This window comes from Phaethon lepturus, unplaced genomic scaffold (assembly GCF_000687285.1).
Source record: "Phaethon lepturus isolate BGI_N335 unplaced genomic scaffold, ASM68728v1 scaffold15485, whole genome shotgun sequence".
NCBI lineage: Eukaryota > Metazoa > Chordata > Aves > Phaethontiformes > Phaethontidae > Phaethon > Phaethon lepturus.
This window is the reverse complement of record NW_010541346.1, coordinates 134,282-157,731: the sequence shown is the minus strand read 5'-3', so window position 1 is coordinate 157,731 and position 23,450 is coordinate 134,282. Positions and strand designations below refer to the sequence as shown.

The following is a 23,450-nucleotide window of genomic DNA, read 5'->3' as shown; positions in this document are numbered from 1 at the left end:
AGGGAAAGTGTCAGAGGCAGAAAGCGTGGAGATGCACTATTTTTTTGAAACTCTGAGAACACGCCAGAGAAGCTCCTAGTTTCATTATAATGGTCAATTTAACGAATTTCAGGAAGAACCCAAAACAGATGAGTAAGGTATAAACAAAATTAAAAAAAAAAAATCAAACTAAACCCCCAAACCTCTATCCTCCACCTCGCCCCTGCCCACCTCCAAAGCTGCTGTCCCTTGGATAAAAGTAGGATATTTTTGTCACTATTGTATTACAAAAAATGAAGAACTCAATGTGGGCCACCTCGCTGGGCTGCACGTTTAACTGCAGAAAGGAGCAAAAGGCAACCTGAATGAACGAAAAGGCAGGGAGGGATTCAAAACAAATCAACAAACCGTTTCTCATCTTTCCCTTGATTCCTCCCGCCGCCTCTTTTATGAACATTTTGGCTTTTTTACTCCTCCTCTGGTTTTGCTAAAGAGAGCAGGGAGCCCATTAGAGCAGGGGGATTAAGAGAGTTGAAGTAGGATTGAGTAATAAACTCGCTGTTAAATAACAGCAATTATGCAAGGCAGATGGCCCCAGCGAGAGAGCCGAGCGTTTCACACGCACCGGGACGGGAAGCAGAACCAGCGCGCTCCGCTGCAGAAAGAGCACGTCATTTGTGTCTGATTAAATCATACCCGTTTATGATTATCAGAGAAGGGCCGCCCTAAGAGGGTTATGACACCAGGGAGAGGGAAGCAGGCGTTTTGGGGAGGAAAGGCATCGAATGACAGGTTTAGCTGCTGTTTAACCTAGACTGGAAGTTAGCAGAATTCTCAGTGCAATTCACAGTACTTGGGCATTCACCTGGGTGCCTGCAAAAGAAAGTTTAATTTTGCTACCGTGTGGGAACAGCAGGGGAAAATCTGGTCACTAAACTGAAAATGTTACTGATTAATGGCAGAGACATAATTTCCAACCGTGACAAACTGTTAAATAAGCCAAGCAAGAGAGCTCCTTCCCTGTGCACCAGGTAATGCCTGTAACCGTGTTTTTTCTGTTAAATGCAATTCAGAATCCAGTAGACCAAGGGTTTCCGATTTATTTCTTTTTAATGAGAGGTGGCCAGCTAAGCTCCTCTGCTAAGATCAAAGCAGCAAAATGGATCTAAGCTTTTTGTAAGATTAAAAATAAATGCTATAGAAATGAGAGAGTAAATATCAAAAGGAAGCGAGGGGAGAGGTGACTTCTAGGACCAAAGCAGTAGGAGGTGAGCCAACCCCATGCAAACTCAAGCAACAAGATAGCCATATATAAATATATATGCATGCATATATAAACACACACATCAAGCAAGCTGAAGTACACTTTTCAGCTCGTCAAATGGTGCTGGCCAGCTCCCAATTTTTCTTCTGCTTTACCCAGAAAGTCGATGGCAAATTTAATACATAGTTCATCAATTAAAAATTGAATTATTTTAAATATACATACAGGAGATTTGGTTGCCCTGTGGTAATAACAAAAGAGTAAATAAAGTCCCTTTTATTTCAGTGTACTCGCTTAAATTCTCAGATCCTGATATAATGCACTCAAGAGTTTGACAAGCAAACCCCAGTGCATCTTGAAAACAGAAGTCCCAAAGATTCCTTAAGAAAAGCAGGGAATCAGTGTGGAAAACAGGGATATTTATTGTTTTCAGATCAAATACCATAAATGTCCAGATTGTGGCACAATGAGGGACAATGAACAGTCTGTCCTTACAGCTGGCATCACAGCATAGCATGGAGAGATGTCCGGCTAAGCTCAGCTTTCCATCCAGGCTTTTGCTGATCTGTTTCACAACCAGATTAACTTTCCTTTAACTAGTATGAAACATCTGAAATAAAATATTTACTGGAAGATTATATAACATATATTAACTCACGCTCAGCCCAAGCTGATGGGCAGAGATGAAACTGGACAGTTTACTTAAACATTCAAAAACACTGATTAACCTGAGGGACCAGAAGAACAGAACTTTTTCCAGTCTACCAGTCAATTAAATAAATCCATGCTGATGAACAAAAGCCTAAGAACGTAATTTTCTGCCTAAAACCAGTAACATTTCATTCAATATCTTTAGAGGACATTTTTCCTTTGCAAAATGTATACTTTAAAAAATTGAATAAGAAACAAATGTGAGAAAGCTTTCCAAAGCAGAATTCACATAAATTTAAAGAAAGGCAGGGAAGTCAAACAAGGAGACATTTGCTCTTGAACTAAACTTCGCATGTGAAGCGGAAGATGAGGAAGAATAGGTTTTCATCCAGTTCCATCCAAATTATCAAGCTAAAGAACAAGACTTGATTAAAAATTCCCTGGCATCTTTCGAAAGAGGAGTGTTAACCCCTCGCCCTGGCCAAACTGCACGTGGGCAATCGCATCCCACACACTTCAGCTCTAACTTCAGCTCTGCACGACTCCTCTTGCCTCCGCTTGCTGCACGGTTAGTTACTCCTATTTTTGCGGGGTCTAAAACAACCTCTAAATATGTCAAACCTCGTTTAGCAGAGAAACCAAATATGTCCACTTGTACCAGCGCATTAAAAAAAGCAATCTCAGTTTACTCCAAACACCACTCTAACTGAATGACTTTTTTATTCCAGGCTTCATTCAAGGAAATGAGATTTGACTGTCGAGTACTCACCTAAATCAGCAAAGCTTATAGAAGTGCTTTGGGATTGCAGTGAATGAAAGGAACATTCTTATTTCTGATAATAGGAAACAGTTTTTGCTGAATTATAGTTATGGCTCTAAATTTTCGGTACTTAGATAATTAGGAATTCTGGAGGAATACTGATTGCCAACAGAAGTTTGTGCGGAGTGAGATTCTACAGTGATTTTGGGAGTTTTTTTAGATATTGGCTTTCTCACTCTAACATGAAATTCCACAGCAGTTCTGTGAAGCGGATAATAAAGTCCAGGGCCACCAGAGCATACCCGTATGCATGCCAGGATCTCCATGATGGAGACAAGCACTAGAGCAACACTTTGACCAGCATTCCTTGCTTTATAGGCAAACTGTCAATACTGAAACGCCTAAAAATGCAGCTAATGAAGGCATTCCAGTTTATTTGGGTCACAGAAGGGTGCTCGTTTTTATAGTTTTGTTTTGCAAGACAGAAATATGTAAAACTAAAAACAAATGAAAGAAAGAAAAAGCAAAGCAGAAAAGAAATAACCCACATCCTTCAGGTTTTTTAGACCAATTTCTAGTTGTACAATCCACCACACAATAACATTTTGATTAGTTTTTACATCAGGACAATAGAAGCCCTTAAGAATTCATGAGGTGGATGCTCTTTCAGGTGGGATTCAAGATTAAACTATCTGAAAGGTCATTATAAAGGTACCATCCTGCCCGGGCAGCCGTAACTACATGTCAAGAATTGAGCACAACATCAAGATAAATGGTGAGGTCCCGGCTATAGCGAACTTAGTATCAAAAATAACCAATGGGGCCAAGTAGCGTAACCAGAGGCTCTCCTCCCCAAAGCCTGCCTGCCTAAACATTATTACACAAAACAAAATCAAACCCATTAAAACAGTATCCTGCAGGTCACAAGATGAATTACAAATAAAATATGCAGCTGATGCTAGTCTAACCGTACAAGAAATGTCCCCCTGAAGACTCTCGGTTATATGCTCTCAATCTCTGCCTCTCGGACAAAAGCAGCACGAGGAGAAAGAGAACAGTTAAAAATGAGGATGTTATAAGGTTTGCTGAGGAAAAAGAACCTTATTATTAAAAAGGCAGAGGCTGTGAATAACAGAAGGAGACATAGTGAGAACTCACTTCTAGCTGACCTACTGAAAACAGTCAGTCTTCAAAGGCAGAACTACATCCATGGTGAAAAAACATCAACCTACCTGAACAGAGACCCAGGCAAAACCCTCAGTACCCCTGCAAGATTTTAATTCTTTGAATTATCTTATAATAATACTAGGATTTCTTACTGTTATGTCGATATGTTATTGTTACGATAATCTCTGCATGAACATATCTTCACACTTGCACAGAACCACACACACTCTTCACAGTCACAAGCATTTCCTAGAAGGGAATTAATTCCTGAACTACTCTTCTAGGGAATTACTTATTTGTATGTGACATAGCCTGTGATGTCTAGAAAACACATAAAACATCCCTGAAAAGACATTTCCGCCCTGGGCCAGGACATAAAATCAGGGACAGGGATTACTCATAGGAATACCTGGCTCAACGTTGAAGTCTCTTTTCTTTGAAGTATAAACATAGTGTGACACAGCTTAGACTAATGTAAACATTGACATAAGACTAAGAAAAATTCACATTTTGAGGAACACGCAGTCTTAACATCTGAGTGCAGTGGAGGATCTTACTAGGCTGCTCTCCTTACCTATTTCAATTGACTTGCACACTCTCCATCCCACACTGGTGAAGTAGATCTCATTCTCTTTAAATCTAGTGAATGCTACTTCACTGCTTGATATGCCTTTACAATCACTTTTAGCAGAAGAGCCTTGAGCATGCAGCAGTCTAGTGGCTAAAGGAAACCTCTCCTGAACTCAACTTCATCTTGTGCCTGAGCTGAAAAATGCAAAGAGAACAGAATTCTTAATTGCACCATAAAACAAAGACAGACACCCTACCATTTAAACGCATGTGTGCTCCCCTTGAAAGCAGAAGATGCCCAGGATGCAGAAGGTAAGCTGGGTAAGAGTAAAACTTTCTGAAGATGACAAGAAAGCCACTGTGGCCAATATGAAAATAGCCAGAGAGTGGTATGTGGTAGCATGCAGGGGCTTTGCCATCCCAACTTTCTCACTGTCATTTCCAAGTGATAAATTATTATTAAACAGCCATGCTAAAATGTACAGGCCTTGCTTTATTTTTAGGCTTCTATTTGGATGCCAAGCTCTTCAAACATCGCCCAGTCTGAGAAACACTATTAAAAAAAGAAACTGAAGAGTAGCCAAATTCTTGGCCTGTTGCGAACATTGTATTCAATAAGCTGTGGTTCAGTTTGCATTGACTTGTGTGTGAAGAAACAGCCTAAAGAGAAGTAGGAATCTACATAAAGCATAATACTTACCAGGGACAACATTCCCAGAAATTGGGTGTGCTTAACCCTTCCTTTCATTTAAAAAAAAAGTTACCCTGAATTCAACCATGTAGAATTTGTGGCTATGCCCATTCATTAACACATTAAATGCATTATGAGCCATATAGTGACAATAACCATATAGCAAGTCAGCTGAAAAATAAATACAAAGCAACACCTCCCCCAGTAAACTCTCTATTTTTCTGCAATGTGCACCATTAAGATCATCAGGTTAGAGCAGACATATATCCTTTGCACTCAAGCTTAGCAAATATGAAAATGTAGCTTTCTTGAAATCGGTATCAAATTTCCCACAAGTTGCAGTGGAGAGAGGATTACACCTTGCTGCTGCAGGTTGGATTACAAGATAGGTTAGATTGACTTTTGCAGCCCAGCTTTTTATGGATGAATCTCAAACTGAGGTATTGCCACAAGTGACAAAGGAGGTAAAAAGGAACTAAAAAGGAGAGCGCTCAGAAGAATTGTTCACATTTTTAAATAATTATTTCATAAATTCATTGTATAAAATAGGATTTGCAGACTCAAAAGCTGCGTTCCTCTTGCACTGAAAATTTAGATAACATGATTTAAGATTGATAACTTCCTTATAAACTTAATCTTACTTCTCAGTTTGACAGCAGAGCTTGCCAGAGAGCATGTGTCTTCGAATACTCCAGAACTACACTCTTACAGCACAGTCCAGTCAAACTATATTCGTTCCTAAGGCAGAGAGCAATGTAGAGCTGCACTATTCATAAATACACATTTATTTTTCATTAGAAATGCATAATTACAGCATTTAAAAGCATTTTCCCCTAGAAAAGTAGTTAAGCAACAGTACAAACAAAATTGTTAGTCTTCTGCAAATACAGTTTTCATTACACTGAACAGAAAACACCAGCAAAAGGCTAATACTTGCAGTTATGGGATTTTTCTTTTTTTAAATATTTTCCATTTTTGTTATAAACACCATAGCAAATAAAAAAAAAGCTGTTTAAACAGTGAAAAATATTTGAGCTCTTGATCTTCTATATGTGGTAAAGCAAGTATTGCAAAGCAGCAATACACTTCCTAAGATATCTGCAGACATTCAAATGGCGTATTTCACAGAAGAAATGAACAGGATGAAACATTAATTTAGTCTCACGGTTTTGATTCATTAGATTTCTTTTCCTCTTTAAGTGTACCTAAGGGCAGGCCATTTATTTTTTCTGAAGGCCAGATCCTCAATTGATGTAGTGATGTAGCTCCAATTTAAGTAAATGGGTCTGATTTATTCCAGGTGAGGACAACCAGATCATCAGAACTCTGCTATTTGCAGGAGATGTTTGAGGTGTGACCATTAGTCTAACAGGCATTTCCATGGTCTTGTTGTTATACGAAGACTACAGCACTTAACTTCTGACTGCGATTCACTGACGTCTCGGTTGACACAGCTTTGCACAATTCTATTGAATTTGGATGGCTCCGTGTTCTATCTGCATTTCTGGTTGGATTGCTGATTGAAGGGTATCAGTGCCCTGCAAAAGGAAACACGAAATCAGTAAATCAATACACAAGTGCTTTCCACTGGTGTGGCCAAGGGAATGTGAACTTAATATACTAAGCTAAAGTTCTTGTCTATACCCGTGCAAAATCTGCATGGACATCAGCTCTACGACAGAGCTGGAATGGGAATACACTTACAAAGGCACCAAAAATAACCTCAAGAGTCCACATGAAGACTAAGCAGCGTAATGCCCTTCAGGCTGGAAAGAGAAGGCTGAAATAATGAAACCATGATAAGATCTATAAAATCATGAGTGGCACAAAGAGAGCAAATAGAAAACAATTATTCCCTCTCTCTTCCCAAAAAAGAACCAGCTCTAAAAAGAAACAAAATAAAAGCCATGTCTGGCACAACATGTGCCGAAGCTGTGGAAGGACTTGTCCCAGCACGACGTACGTACTGACAGCTCGAGGGCACAGAGCTGAACAGTGTTCTGGAAGGGAAGTCCACCAAGGGTGATCATAGAAAAGATAGCAGCAAGTCCCGGAGTGACAGAACTATTGTAGGTAAGGAGAAAATTACCTGTTTGCCCTGTGCTTGGAATTTCCCCAGCTGGTGCAGGATACGGTCTAAAACTGCCGACTTTACCCACTGCAGTCCTTCTCCATTTTGTGTAAAATGAGAATAGCGCTACTACAGTCAACTTTTTTCTCAAAATTCTTCCCACAGGCCTGATTCTACTTACTTTCCAAGCAAAAACAGTTCTCCGTGAAAGAATTTCAAGTAAGCACAATTGACTTAAGCTTTCAAAGGAAGTCTCCTTAAAAATTAAATTACTGCCTACCAGTAGTCTCACAATGCTGTGAAAGGATAATCCCATAGCAAAGTTTTTAGCCAAGTTAGTTGGAGTAAGGAAAACTAGATTATGAAATGAAGTCCATCTTTAAGAGCTATAAGATGAACAGCATTTAAGAACAGCTGTATTGGCTTGGATAAAGTCCATCACACCCAATAAGCCTTCCCCTGATAGCAGCCAGTATCACAAGCATAGATAAACTACAAGAAAAGGGCAAGAATTTAATGATACTTTCCTGTACGCTCCCACAGATTCCAGAGATCTGCCCTTGATGGATTTTCCCTCCATAAATACATCTAATAGATGCTTTATGTAACACCCTGGATACAGAATTATTTCTGTGGCAGTACTTCTGTTATGAAAAAGTCTTACTTGAAGCCCTGCTTTATGCTCTCAGCCTAGTATCTGCAGGATGATCCACAAAGACGCAAGGATGCAAACCCAAGCAGATTTCCCATCCTTTAGGTTTTACTATACAGTCACCGCTTATTTATTCAAATGGAAATACCGGAGGTTCAAAATTATAAAGCACTGCTCCTAAATTAAGGTCTCGCTGTCAAATTATTTCTCCTCTTCTCTCTCTCTCTCTCTCGTTTCCAGTAATTGCACACAGCTACAAGACTTTTTTCCTGTTCAACTTTATAGGTAATTTGGTGTTTACTTAAATGTTCAATAAATTAGTGCCAAAGCGGTGAATATCAGATTGCTGAATTTGATAGCGGGTAAATTTTCAAGTGACCATCAAAGTTGCTTTGCCTATTAGAGGAAAACTCTATTGAAGTAATATAATTATCAAATTATAGCCACAACAGCAATACTGAATATTATATCCAACTTTCAGACCAGAAGTAGAAGACTGCCCAAAGGGATTAGAAGCACACTTTAGATTTGGAAGGATTTTTTTTTTCCAAATCTAACAAAATTTACCATCAGCATAAGAATTTGAGCACGGAATTAATCCAAATATTCTTTGTCATCATTCTGGATTTCTACATTTTCCAAGCTGCTATAAGTAAGTATGCTATCAAGACATGAAAACAAGCCAACTAAACCTAAATCCCCAAAATGCATCTGATTTCAAACCATGGCTCCCTCCCTCCACACATGCATTTTCAATTTTATGCCAGCAAAACACTGTTGACACATTAATAGTTTGTGTTTACATATGTGGTTTAGGGTCACTACGGAACTGTCAGAATCCTACCTATTAAACCTTCTGTCTACAGCTAATTTGCAAATACAATATTGTGCACAAATACGTTGAAAATACCGAGCTGAAGGGCTTGTTGCTGTCTGCTTCAGCTGAAGTCAGAGAAGAGATTTATTTCAAATAGCCCCACTCCTACCTTCAGCTTTGCACGAGCGATTGCTTCCAAAGGCATGGCTCCCACGAAAAAAAGGTCAGAAAACTGGGGTCTTGTTTTCAGACAATAAATAAATTCGCAGTTGTGGTGTTTCAAACACGGAATTTGTGTAGAGCATAACATCCAATCCAGGTGGATAATAAACTCCACTTTTATAAGCTTTGATGGATAAATAGATCCAAAATCATTGAGAACATCTCAGTACCTTGGCAAAGAACCATATAAAAACAGATAGAAGTGTCACTACAGCCTCACTTAGAGGGTTTTCCCTTCAGATAAGAGATCTAAGGCGAGTAGGACTATTCCATAATTTAAGCCAAAAAAAAGAAAGCTATTGAACTATCCATATAACTCAGAGTAATGCAAATACCAAGTTGGTTTCTCCAATTCATTAACATCCTTCGTTTTTCATTTGTGTAAACTGAGGAAATATTTATGGCAAACTTATTTTTAGTCTTCTCCGTTTTTCCTTTCATACTCTTCGTATTTCATATTCCTCTTCTGCTTGTCTTCAGCTTTGTATAAATCTCTGTGGTTAACCACAATATTAAAACCTAACACGGTGCAAAGTGTCCCTGAAGAGACAAGTAACTCCTTTGGTGGCTTCCAGTTGTGTGGGAGACGGATGCCGATGTTTACAACCGAGCTCCCTAAGCTCCTGCCCGTCAGAGGTGGTAGCTGAGAAGGGAGGACAGGCACGAGGAACAGACCCAGGAGAAAGTCCGTGGGAGGTAAATTTGAGAATTTCCCAGATGTCCCAGCAGCACGAGGGACATCTCTCACTACCTGGTGCCTATGCGCTTTCTTAATTGCATGGGACCGGCAGTACTTGAGGATTTATACAAAATAAGGCACAATCCCTGTAGCAACACTTACCATCCAGCGTACTATTGCGAGTGACTGAATAAAATATCGAGAAGGTTAGTGCAGAGACAAGACTAGCAAAGAGGGAAAAACGATTATTAAGGGCTCCTCTGCACGGGAAGATCAGTGTACAGAAACTAGGATGTAATCTCACAGCACGGCACACTCACATGCCAGACAGTCTGGTCCTTTTTGGCAGGGAGCGTAATTTTTCTGTAGCATCCTCATATCCACCTGGATATGAGGACAAACTTTTTAGCAGGGCCTGCTGCAATAGGACAAGGGGTAGTGGTTTTAAACCATTAAAGGGTGGATTTAGACTAGACAGAGGAAGACGTTTCTCACAATGAGGGTGGTGAAACACTGGCAATAGGCAACACAGCTCCACCTTTTGTTTGCGGCCCTCTTTGCCACTGGAGTAACTAACGTGCTCTGACTTCATCTAGTGAACCGATCGGCAGATTGCCTTGCCCATGTAAGAAGCACTAAGCACTTGAGGTTTGTGCACAGAGTCTGGACATGATTCCCTTGATTTCTTACGCCTTTTTTTTTTCCCCCCTCAAGAGACTCAATATCCAAATGTTTGTAGCCAGATCAGGATTCTCTACAAAACTGGGTATGTATCGGACAAAAATCCACTCCGGTATTGGCTGCTAAGGATACCATTATATTGTGGCTAGCAAGCAAGAGCTCATTTTTCACAACCACTTGGCATTCTCTAGAACAGCAGCCCACTAAGTGGGGTTCACAGAAGAATGTGTAACCATCTTCAGAAAAACTTCTGACAACTGTTTTAAGTCAGCATTCTTGTGTTGTCACCAGTCACAGCTTCAAGCTGATGAGAAAGTTTTTCTAGACTCAGATACATGACTGTTCAAGCTGATATAAAAAGTAAAAAAAAAAAAAATTTCGCCACCATAACTGAGAGGATCAAGTGTTCACTTACAATTGCTAACATTGCGACTCCTGCGGGAAATCCAGGCTGTTGATCAAAATAACTGGAAAACTGCTGTCAGAGAGGGAATAACATTTTTAAGAGAAACCTCAGTCTGAAAAATACTTTTTGGATAGATTCCAAGCAAGTTTTTTGCTCTGTCCTTTAACATGGCTCTCGGCCTTCAAGGATGCAGAAAAACAATGAAGACCAAAATAACTATTCTCCAGAGGCATTGTGCAAGAACATAGAAGCAGGGATAGTCAAAGACCATTTATACCTTTAACAAAATGATGTTTCTTATTATAGATTACTTTTTTTTTTTTTTTTTTACGGTTTAGAAACAGGATCATAAACTCATTGGGACTGCAGTATTTGTGGGTAGATATATAGTTCGTCTGACAGATGCTTCAATCAAGTACATTCAAATGGCAAAAAGATATATGCACATACTTGATTAGTCGCAGAGTGGTCTGTCACTGGCGTCAGCTGCACATACTGGACTTGGATATCACTCCCTTGGAGCGGGGATCCATCAACACCCCCCGACGCAGGCTCGGCAGAAGCAACAGCTATTAGCTGAGCACCCTGCAACACCTGCAGGGAAAGCAACGGAGAAAGCAGCTCGTAAAAAATCACAATCAGCAATGCATTAGGAAGCATCTAACTCCGAACAGATGCAAAACCAAAGACCATTGAAAAAAAAAACACAAGAAAACTTGTCCACCAGCAACAGTTGCTTTAAATCAGGTGGGTTTCCGAGAGTTCACGGTACACATATGGAAAGATTCCCGTACTAGATGCCGATGGCGTTTTGCCTTATGAGATTCATAATGCTGTTAAGGATTATTGCAAAGACTGAGTGGCACAGCCTGAGCAGGTTACACTGAGAGTGTGACAATGTCAATAGCACACGAGAACATCACTGAGTAATGCTCGTACTGAACAGACACAGATCCACGATGCTCCTTCTCACAGCCAAAGGCATTCAACTTTTGACAATTTATTATAGTAATGTTTATATTCCTATTGTATATGAAGGTGTAGGTTTAAGAATTACTGCTAATTAATGCTTGCTCTAGACACATCTGCATTTTGACTGGTGAAGACTGTAAGTCCCCTATAGGCTTCAAAAACCAAAGAAAGGTTGATCCACCTAAAAGTGCTTGCTTAAAAGCATTCTTATGATTAGACTAATTTTAATTTACTTCTTGAAACACAAATCAGAATAAAATACATGTATTTAAACAATGACAAATCCTCAGACTTATTTTTTGAATTTGTATATTTTAGCTGGATTTAGTTTATATCCCATGAATTATGTATTTTTAAACTACGGTATATGAACTACAGTGAAAAAAAACATCTTTCAAACGGAAGAAAGAGAACAAAGAACAAAAATAACATTCTTAACAAAGTATGATTTCTCAGCTGATCTGCGGGTGGGTGGCCATGAAGGAGTGGGTAGACCAGAATTTCTCTAGGGAGTGTGGGAGGCAAAAAGAGGTGACCTCCATAAATGACCTTCAGGGGTGTTGTCAGGATTTTATAGGGATCTTGGGTGTTCTGAGATACAGTCAGCATCAAACTGTAAAAGGATGCTACATTTTGTTTTTACAGGAGTAAGCAAAATTCTCTTGTCCTACGGTATTTGTTTTGGAACTATATGATACATGCTGTCGGAAGGACATCACAGTCTGTCCTATTGATTACCTGCAGGTCTTTTAAATGTATTTTTTCTCATTTATTTCTGACCTATAAACTTCAGAACAACTGAGTGACCCGACAAGCCCATCATTCTCACATACAAACTGTTTTACAACAAAGCAGCCTATAACTTATAACAGTACCAGCTTCCCTGCTTTATGGTATGTTCTCAACTGCACACCTTCCAGCACACTTCTAAAGAGCTCCCATTTACAGCACACACTCTGGGCAACACTAGATAACTCTGCTATATGTCATCATATACCAAACCTATCAGATTCCTAGTGATAATCTATCTTTACCATGCTGCCTACAATTAAAAAAACCCAAGCAACCAAAACCAGCAATACTTGCATAAAATATTTTTTGCTGTCAAATTACATTTCCCTACTGGTTTCATGCAAATGGGTATGTGCTTTTCCTATGGCACCTTCCTGCTGGATAAAATATTTGTTGTTAACCTTTCATTCACAAAGAACCGGGAAGCATTTTTATAGGATGTAATGATGAAGCTGAGCTAGGATCCACAGAGGTAAAATGGACAACGTGCCAACATCAGCAGGGGCTGACAAACCCAGGTATTTATGAATTACCAGTGACAAGGTCACAGATTGACTGCTGCTGCTCCATTCTCCCCAACCAGCCAGATTAAAACCAGCTCAGTTCAGCTTAAACGTGCTCCAGTCCCAACTCAAGACTACAGCGGTAATAGCCACATACACTGCGCTTGGTTTCCAGTTGTACAGTTTGAAAAAAGATATTGATAAACTGGGGAGATAAGACATCAAACATTATAAAAATTGCAATTAGTATAGATTTTCCTTCTTTGCCACGTCCTGCTTGTGCAGAACCCAAGGACCACAGGCTTTAGTAGTCAACAGTGGAAGGTGAGTGGCCAAGCAAGGCAGATTCATTGCCACTAGCATTATGCCAAACTATCTGGGTTTTGCAAACCAGATGATTGGCTCTAAGTTGAATGTCGCATTGATATGTTTATTCTCTACGAACTGCCACCGTTCTATTTTTCCCCATAGCTAAAAAACATGTTAGGATGCTTGGAAGCTAGGAAAAGGTCATTTTTCAAAACTAAGACCCATTCCGCTTCTTTATACTTCTCTTTATCCATTTGTCCATCATGCACAATCTACTTAATACATGTTTAAAATCACTTAAAAAAAAAAAGTATGTCTGGACTTGGAAAACTAAAATAAGAACAATCTAAGGCTGAAAAAGACTTCTTAATGTTTTCCACTTAATACATGCTATCATTAATAGCTGTCTTAGATTTCATTAAATATGGCCTGGTTTGTTATTGTGGCGTAACTGGCTATACAATCAGTCACGGAACAAGTAAGAATAAAAGCAAGAACAGGAAAAATATCTCAGTCTTAAATTAAACCATCTGACAACTTCAAATGAAGGAATGAGTGACATGTTCTTCTTAATATCTGCAGATTTTATATACAGCACTCTGAACAAAATTATTATTTTGCAGTTTCTATTTGAATTAATGTACAGCTTCAGAAATTAAGACACAAATGGATGAGAGTAGAAGGGAAGAATTGCCATCTTTGCTCTTTCTTTTCTGTAGTCTCAATGGCATAGTACCTTGTGTTTAATCTGCTGAGCCAAAGAGAGGATCAACCCAACCTCGGGGTCAGCCTGGAAGATTTGATTCCACTTTGTACGTATGAAAACCTCTGTCAAACGTGACACAATGACAACCTGCAGCTTACTAAAGATATCACTTAACTAATCACACTGTATTCCTCACATAACGCAATTTGTCATGAATCTCAAGCATATCCAGATAGGAAAATCCACCTGAACTGACATTAAAAACAGCAATAAATTACATTTTCTCTAGGCATTACTGGAGATTAGGATAAATTTCTTAACACTTCTGTCCTAGCTTAAAAATACGCTAAAAGTTTGTTATGCTGGAGAACTATGACTGATGTCACCCTTTCTACTTCTCACAAGCAGCAGTGCTGATACGTATTTTGTTCAGAAAAAGCCCAACTATAGAGTGGCAAGTCTGGTTATGGTCCTTGGATTCTGCTGGCATTTGCAACTCCGCATCACGTCACACGGCATTCGTGGAGGCGCTGGGTGGCAGAGCCTTTCGCAAATGGGGCAGGTGTAAGTATACGGCTTTTCTTTGGCTGCTCGCTTGATTTCCAGAACAGTAACTTCGTAATTCTTCCCTGCCCTTGACCTTAAAATAAAGGAATTGTACCAAAAAAAGAAACAATCTACCCTGAAAATGAACTTCTCTTCCCGGTTCCACTGGACTTCTCTAACATCCTGCCTTACTAGTCCAAAACAGGTAACAGAACATGGTTAAACTGAAAAATAATAAACTTCACTTCTAAGAAAATTGATTAATTCATGCTCTAAACACACAGAGAACAAGCAGCTTGGTCACCCTCACTTAGGCATAAAAGCACAGGAATATCTGACATGGAACGTCACTCAAGCTAACTCAAGCGAATGCTGAAAACAATCCGAAAAGAGACTGCCTTTAAGATTAACAAGCAGACCAAAAAAATTATTTTGTGGAATAATTCAGTGGAGGACTTAGAAAAAGTATGTTTGGTCATCTATTATTGTCTGCTGTCAGCGGTAAAAAGTTGCCTTGGCAGTGACAAGCTCCTTAGCTGTCGCGGAACCGGAGCGCACTCTTTACGTTGCACAATTATTTCCACGGCAAGCGTTAAGCAATCGCACAGCTGGAAGAGAGCAGCTCGCTAAATTCTTCTGTTCTTTCAGCTTGCACTTACAACCACGGGTATATGTTTTTCCCCAAACAGAAAACCTAGTGGAAAATGTTTATCATGAAAAATCAAAATACTTTAGGAAACGTCTGTAAGATATTTGAGAATATCTTTCAAATACATGTACTTCAGAAAGCTTTGAAGTTACCGATACTCTCAAGCACGTTTTGTGACCTGGCCTGATCTTTGCAACCCTTCATGTCCCAAACCTTGCTGCCTCAAAGATTACCACACTGCATGGTGAGCCTGGTGAAGACAACGTGCCTAAATTAAAAAGCAAGAACGAAAAAGCCCCTTTCATCACCACTACCATCACCTTTCAGAATAAGACAACGTCCCCTAAAACCTTCAGACAGAAATACAAATACATTTCGATTAGTTTTGATTTTAAATGGTCCTAGGAATACTAGAAGGAATAGCATTTTGTTCAGATGTTTAGAACGAAGTGTGACCTCTTGGCATAGTCAGCGAACGCAGAACCACAGTCTCTTTGACCAAACATTTACTTACCTTAAAGCTCTATAAGTTTTCAGTGAGAGATAGAAGAGCTGACAGATTTGATAAAATGAGCTGAGGGACAGAGAGCAAATGGCCTCAAGTTGCATCAGGGGAGGTTTAGATTGGATATTAGGAAAAATTTCTTTACTGAGAGAGTGGTCAAACATTGGAACAGGCTGCCCAGGGAGGTGGTGGAGGCACCGTCACTGGAAGCGTTCAAAAAACGTGCGGAAGTGGCACTTCAGGACATGGTTTAGTGGGTATGGTGGTGTTGGGTTGATGGTTGGACTTGATGATCTTGAAGGTCCTTTCCAACCTGACTGATCCTGTGATTCTGTTATACCCACTCAAAGCATACTGTGCCCATACGTACGTTCTCTGTCCCTCCTTACGGCAACGCTAACGCAGACCCAGGCCTCCCATCAGAACCATAGCAGAAGCGCAGACCCTTGCAGCGGTATCCCACTGGCCTGAAGACTTGCCTTTCTCTTTGGTTTTCTTCCCTCCCCTCTCAACCTTTTTTTCCCTCTCACTCTCTCTTCAAAGTCTTGATGATTCAGGACATGCAAGCTATTGAGCCTGAAGGTCCTGGATTTCCATTTTTCACTCCTTCTTTGGTGAGACGCTTGCCGTATAAAATGTAGTAATAAAATTAGTATTAATAATGAAAACCAGCTATTTTCTCTGCTCCCTTCCTTTCCATCTAAAGACCGTTTTAGCTCATAACTAATAGTTCCCATTTAACATTCAACTGCCAGGGCAGGAAATAATTTTTTTTTTTAAGTATTAAACTGTAATAGGTTTTCCTTCAGTTTTTTCCAAAATTATTCAAGTACAGTTTCCATCATGGTTCAATTCATACCATGTCCTTTGCTGATTTTACTTATCACTGAGAATTACCCTTCTAGAAGCCCATAACTTAAAACTTTTCTCTAGGCCCCAACCTTCAAAAATAGGTAACTGTTTTGGGATAGCTGAAGTTTGTTTACCAAAAAAGCCCATTCCTCAGTCTGGTCCTTGCCAGATTGAGCCTTCTAAAACACATTCTTACTACTGTTGTTGTGAGCTTTTTTATTAATCTAGGCAAGCACATATGTTTGCCTACCTATAAAAAGCTCAAAAACAAGACACACTGGGATTTTGGTCTCTTTTTTCCATCGCTTCTTCCCATTTCTACTGTAGGAATGCAATAAAAGATGACGTTTCTTTAAAAAAAAAAAAAGAGGTTTTGAATCACTTAGAGTGGTTGTTTATAGAAGATTCACATCTGAAAATCCTGTAATACTTATAGCCAGCAAGTAAGCATTTCAGCAAATGTTGCACAAAAGAAATGAGTTTGCATAGGAACAAGGAAAGATCTCAGTGACATGCTCTAGCTAAAACTTTGGTAAAAAGGACAGTTTGGACCCAAGTGTGTAAGGATGGTTATGGGTTTAAATGATTCCTAGAAAACAACAATTTAAGAAAATACCTGCCTATCATCCTCCTCCACTGTCACTGATGGCAAAACTACATAATACTTTCAAATAGCAAACACAGCTCCTTCAAATGATACGAAGCTCTGCTGATAAACATGTTCACTTAAAAAAGAAAACTCCCCATAGCTGATTCTTTTCAGTCTTAAAAGTTTTCTTCATGGAGCCTTAAGACTGAAAACATCCACTGTATTTAGGGCCAACAAAACACTTGCAGGCCTATAGATGAGTTTACCTGGAGCAACTAGACTCTACACGTAGGTCCAGAAATCAAAACTTTTTAGTATCATAAATTAATGAGTTCCTCGAAACCATCAGAAAGTTAGACTAATCAAGGTCTCCACCACTTTGGCATTTATTAAGAAATCTGGAACAGGCAATGCAGAATGCCAAAAAAAAAAAAATTTCTTCCATAAGATTGTCTTTTGTCGTTCTTAATTTCACTTGATGAAGCAGAGCAAGACTCAACACCAGGAAACAAGTCCAGCATGGAGGATACTAAAGCATAAAGGAAAATCGGCAACATGATCTACTCTACACCCCTTCCTCTTTAAGCCATTGGTTCAATTTAACCGAGCTCAACTGTATTGACAAGCTCATATCTGATGGTGGTTGATGCGAAGTTATTTTGGTGATTTTACAGTCCAGTTCAAATAGAATTAAAGTATTAACATGACGAAAAGGAGCGGCAGCAAAGGACGGACGGACCGACCTAACTGTTCTTGCAGAAGCAGTCATCTTCATGCTTAGATCAAGCAGTATCCATCGGGAACCACAGTAGCCCTTGCGCTGTATTTACCTATCCCGTAGGTACCTAAAGTAAGAATGCCTACATAGCCCGATGACGTGTTATCTTTGTAGAGAAATAAATTCACATTCAACCTGTAGTTCTTCAGAACGTACACAGCTGACAGTACGGTCACTACATATTGCTGCATACTTTCTATGCTGTATGAAAAATTAAGCATTAAGTATTTTGACAGAATTACAAGACAGTTTTAAGGTCTAAATTTTATCTTCCAAACTTCTCAAAATACAACAGCAATAAAAGACTGGAAGTTCCTCTTCCAGAAAGATAAGGAAGACAGATGGCTCACAGCGTTGCAGAGAGTATCTGCAGCTTTCCTCTCTCAGTAACTACTGATGAGAAGCACACAGAGGTGCAAGTAAGCACATGGAAGATGTAACCCATCCTTTAGATCATTTATTGGCAACGCTTTTTTAAGCGGAAGTCTCCAAAATATGAGGCCTCACTTCTTTTTAAGGTCCTTTTTTATGGCTGCTGTATGTCCGACTGCAAACTACTAAGATCACACTAAAGCAAAGCGAAGAGCCAAAATATATACACCAGTCACTTTTTTTCCAAAATAATTACATATATTACTTTCTTATTTTTCAAGCTGAACTTGTTCTGATTATCATTTGATTATTACCAGCATCACCAGAAGAGAAGAAAACCTCTAGGCCATAATGCGTACTCCAATAATGTGTTTCATATCCAGCCACCACAGAGTTTCCAGGAATTCACAGGTTTTTCTATTTTACTGTTACAAAGGGCTGATCATTGTATAGTTTGTCTTACACGGCATAAATTAAAGACCCTTACACAAAGCAATGTCCATGAAAACCACAGCTGCTTTTTGAAGTATAACATCTCTTTTAGAGGTCATCTTTATTTTAAAGACTTCAGTTGACAGAACAGCATGGAGCATCTAACGTACTGCCCCGTCGTCTGCGTCTTCTCATTGCTCCCTGCAGGAAAAGGGCTGGGAGGTGAAAGACTATATTTTATCATGTCAAGCAGGCCACCAAACATTCACCGGTATATAAAAAAAATAAATCTGGAATATTTGTTCTTAGAAAAATACATTACTTTTCATCTAGTTTTATTAAAAGGCAGGTTGAGTCAATCATATCTAGTAATCTAGGTCAGAGTGTAAAAATGACCTGTTACTTTCATTACTTAACATTTAATTACACTGCCATTTACATATCACTAATTATTAATTTTCTTTCATATCTTTGATTAAACTAGTGAATAGCATTAGTCAAAGATATTTGTGGGAAAACACCAGAAAATACAAATTAGAAGGCCTAAAATTACTTTTTGCAATATATCAACTAATTTCTTTTGACTACATTTAACACTGGCTTCAATCATTTGCTGTAGGGCTACATTCTCAAATGATTGGAACAGCATGTTGGAAACATAAAGCAAATAAGTATACTGTCAATCAAGCTCACAAAAACCAGCCCATTTTTAACAAAATAGTGCTGATTGACATTAAGTATGCAAACATATTTTAATTCTTTACTAACTACCTTGTAAACATTTCCTCTAAACTGGGCATATTATTGAATTAAAAACACACTCCTCGTAACGTCTGTGCCCAGACGTTGATGCCAAAGAGAAAGGTTCAGCCACGATCTCCCCTTCCACCTGAGCACGATAGCAGGTATGGACTGGGCTACCCAGAGGAGAAAAGAGGGGAAAAAAAAAAAAAAAAAAAAAAAAAGGGGGGGGGGACCCAGTGGGAATGAAGCGACTACCAGAGTCCCCAAATCACGTATCCTGTTGGCAGCTACCATCACCCAAAAACTAAATTGCTCCACTCACCTGTCCTCAAATATTGCAGTGTTGTGCGATAAGGGTTTTGCAGAAAATTACACTTCAAGAGCTTTGGGAACGTTAAGGTAATATATTCTCATTAACATCCCAATATGTTTCTTTTAAAATAAAAACATGTTTGATCTAAGGTAATTGGAAACGATATAAAAAGGATCCACTGCTCTTAAAGATTAGGTTATCATTCTGAAGGTAATGATCTAGTTCATAAAGCTTGAGAGTCCTGTCCTTACTCCAACAACAACCTGTACCTAAATTTGCTGTTTATTTCCTACATAAAGTGTGCCAATACAAACATAAATTCAGCATGTATAAAAGTCTAATATATAGAAGTTCACAGAGAGAGGAACTCTCCCTGCTGTGTACTTCTAAGTGTGCTGAATTGAACCATGCAAAATGTAACCTTAAATCTGTCAAAACTTCATTAACTAACACCCCTACAGAGTCATATAACTGAGAGCACCTCCTTTAAATTCCCCAAACTAAAAGGCATGAAAAGTGAAACTGATTTCAGCTCTACCAAGTGTGGAAAAATGAAAAGAGTAAGTCCAGAGTACATTTTTATCAGTGGCATTATTTCCTTGCGTAACAAATAATAAACCATCTCATCTGCTTTTACTTTGAGCATATACCACAGCCCAGCCCTACTCAGTAACGTCTGCTCCGAGATTCCCTTACAAAATTCCCCCGTACAAAACCTGCAGAAATACACGAGCACAAACTGCAGCTATTGTGGTTACTTAAACAAACTTCACAAAAACGTCCATCTTTCTGGTCACTGCGGTTGGCTTGCGCTAAACAAGCGACGGCAAATTGTGGCTTCGGGTATTTAAACCATCTGCATCTTCAAAAGCCCTTTCACAACACTACCTTGCTTCCCAAGATCTCCATTTCAGCGATCCCCAAGGAGAGCAAGGCTCAGCGTGCCCCAAGAGCAAGCCTCTGCCTCTATAGACTAACTCTATTCAGCAAAGCCACCAATACTTCCCAGCACTATGGTTTTATGGCGAGTAGCAGCCATCAGCGAAATCTTGTCACAGGCCCCGAGCAAAGAAAAACGAGGTGCACAGAACTGCGTGAAGTTTTGAAAGAGAAAGCGTGGCAGAGGTTCATGATCTTTATTAACATTCCCAGTACAATTTTTTTTTAATAAAAAAATAATTTAAAATAAATATTCTAGGGTCTTTGAAAAATGTTCACATCTAAATTTGTAAATAAACTGGAGAAACATAAGGGGCAGAAAAAGATTGAATAAATACAGTTCATAACGTCTTAAAAAAAAAAAACCAACAACAAAAAAACCTCCAAACACCTGCTCTCACCATCACTCCCTGACCCTTTCCCAAGCACAGTCCAACTGGAATAAGCCACTTTTTTCATATACAATATTTAAAAACACATAACATACAAAAAACCCATCAGGCTTACGACCTCCCGGCAGGTTAAATGCATCCTGCCTAAATTCAAAGGAATACCTAAAGACGAAGGTGCAGTTGTTAAAAGCATCTCATACTTTCACTGGGTCAACACACGTACTCTTACACGGCAAGCTGGGGGTCCCTCAACAGACTAACAGCTCCTTTGAGAAGTGGTTGGTATTGAGCCCAAAAGGGTAACCGGCGTAATTAAAACTTTATCTGTGAACTATTACACTAGCTGAAAGGGATGCAAAGTTAATTACTAGGAAATAAAAGCCCAAATCAAGCCCAAATCAAGCTTTTTAGATCAACCAAGGTGATCTAAATACCATGAGATTATATGAAATCCTGTATGTAAGTAGTCCACGTTTACATCAGCAGTATTTTATTTTAACTCAGTATCACAGGTGGAGGGACAGTAATTTATCTGCCAGCACCAACGGAGAGCAGAGCAAAGAGAGAGGTATCGTCTCAAGATGCTTCGGGGTCACATCCCATGGAAGCCAAGCGGCTTCCTTTGACTTCAAGTAGAGATGGGCTTAGGCCCTATAAAATGACGTAAAATACACCAAAACAAAACACAGACTTCCACTGAAAATCCACTTTAAACTAGCACACGTGCAAAGCTTAATTATAATTAACTGGCAGTTCAACTGCAGATGTAATTTCAGTAAAAATTGCTTGGTTACGGAAAGAAGAGTTACCTCATCTAAATTCAGTGTATCAGATTAAAGAGGCTATTCGGAGTATGAGGCTTGTAAGGAAATCTGTACGGTCCATCTGACTCATCTTTTGTGTGAAGATACTCTTAGGGAATCGCCCACCACGGGAAACTTCTCAAAACAACTTTGTGGTTAACTGACAGCTCTTCTCAGATGTTGCGCTTCCCAAATCGTAACCTACGGTTTAATTTCAGTTGTTACACAACAAGTAGTTTGACGTACCTGCACCTACCAGAGTACCCTAAATTAGGTACTTTTGGTATTTCGTGCCCACTTTCTCTGAAGGCAAGGCTCAGGTTAATCAATCTCTTTTCTGTACCTTTTTTTCTGGTGAACCAATGTTTTACATCATACCAGCTATATGCATGCATATGAAGGATGTGACAAGTAATTAACCCACCAAAAATTATTTCATATATCCCGATCACCGTTTGGCAGAAATTAAAAAAAGACGGAAATATATAACTAAGCATTTCAGCTCAGCTCAGCCTTCGACATTCTGTTATAGCTTGCAAAATCTTTTGAGTTAATTCAACCTAAGAACAGTAAACATTATTCAAATCTACGTAATTGCGACATTTTGTGATGAAACGGCTTACTGTTAGCAGTAAAACACCCCGAAAAAAAGCAGTACTGTTAAACCACGGCAGTATGATAAACTTGATGGAACTACTTCCAAAAGAAAGATTTTTCAAGAGTGGACAATTAAATATCTCTACAATAATTCACTATTTTGAGCAATACTAAAGTAGCCTTTGGCTTAAATTTTTTTTTTCCAACAGAATGTTATTTTTGGGCTTTATTCAACGCACAACTGAGTGCTATTAAGAAATGGCTGGACGGTTCAGAGAAAAATACTACAGTGTCAGAGAAATCTTACTAAGCTGTAGCTGCCGAGTGCAAAAGCTCAAGAAACAAGTCATACATGAGTGACCCAGACTCCCTCCAACTGACCAGCACTGATAAAGGTTATTCAAGTGAATAATAAATGGTGAGTCACACAGCATCTGGCTGGTGGGAAATTTTTTGTTGTGACATAACCTAGCCAAGGGGGAGAGGATAATTCAGTCCTAAAGGACTGTCTCCCTTTACATTTTTATGTGGCACGTCCCTGCTGGTCTAATAAATGTAAACACGGCTTTAAATGTCACCCTGCTGGTCCCATCCTCCAGTCTCAAATTCCCGATGGGATTAGCTATGCTTAAAACAAAAGGTCAAGATAAACACTGAAGTACTTTCAGCATTTACTATGAAATTCTGCTAAAGTCTTCAGGCAATTTCAGCAGAAATAGCATTCAATCCTTTCATAAATAACTTAAAACTAGAATTTGGACTCTCAGTGCCGATGAGAGGGTACATCTCCTCCAATGAGGCTAGTAGTAAATATGCCACTTAAAAATAGTAAGACCAGATCACTGAGGATCTACCAGAATCAAACACATCTGTTATTTTGCTTAAAAACGTCTAAAACAATTTATCAGTTTCCACTCAGAATGGTGATTTTACTTTGATTCCATAAAGAAAAGGCATTTGGGGGGAACTGCAAATGTTTACATCATAACTGGCAGAGATTTTTTTCTTAAATACTAGCAAAATAACATCTGAAAGTTTGGTTTTTGT

General features: G+C 39.1%; 1 protein-coding gene across 6 annotated transcripts in view; it reads right to left on the bottom strand.

Moving 5' to 3' along the window:
- Positions 1-6,548: 6,548 nt before the first annotated feature.
- The window catches only part of BANP (BTG3 associated nuclear protein), a 136,853-nt gene continuing 119,951 nt past the window's right edge, over positions 6,549-23,450 (bottom strand). For 4 of the 6 annotated variants that reach the window (XM_010287714.1, XM_010287713.1, XM_010287717.1 and 1 more), the window contains 2 exons: positions 11,061-11,204; positions 6,549-6,620 (listed from right to left, as the gene is read on the bottom strand). In XM_010287714.1, coding sequence (XP_010286016.1) covers positions 6,549-6,620; positions 11,061-11,204 — 216 coding nt within the window. Of the gene's footprint in view, positions 6,621-11,060; positions 11,205-15,265; positions 15,276-19,512; positions 19,533-23,450 lie in introns of all 6 variants that reach the window. The other 2 variants (XM_010287715.1, XM_010287712.1) reach the window with 1 other exon arrangement.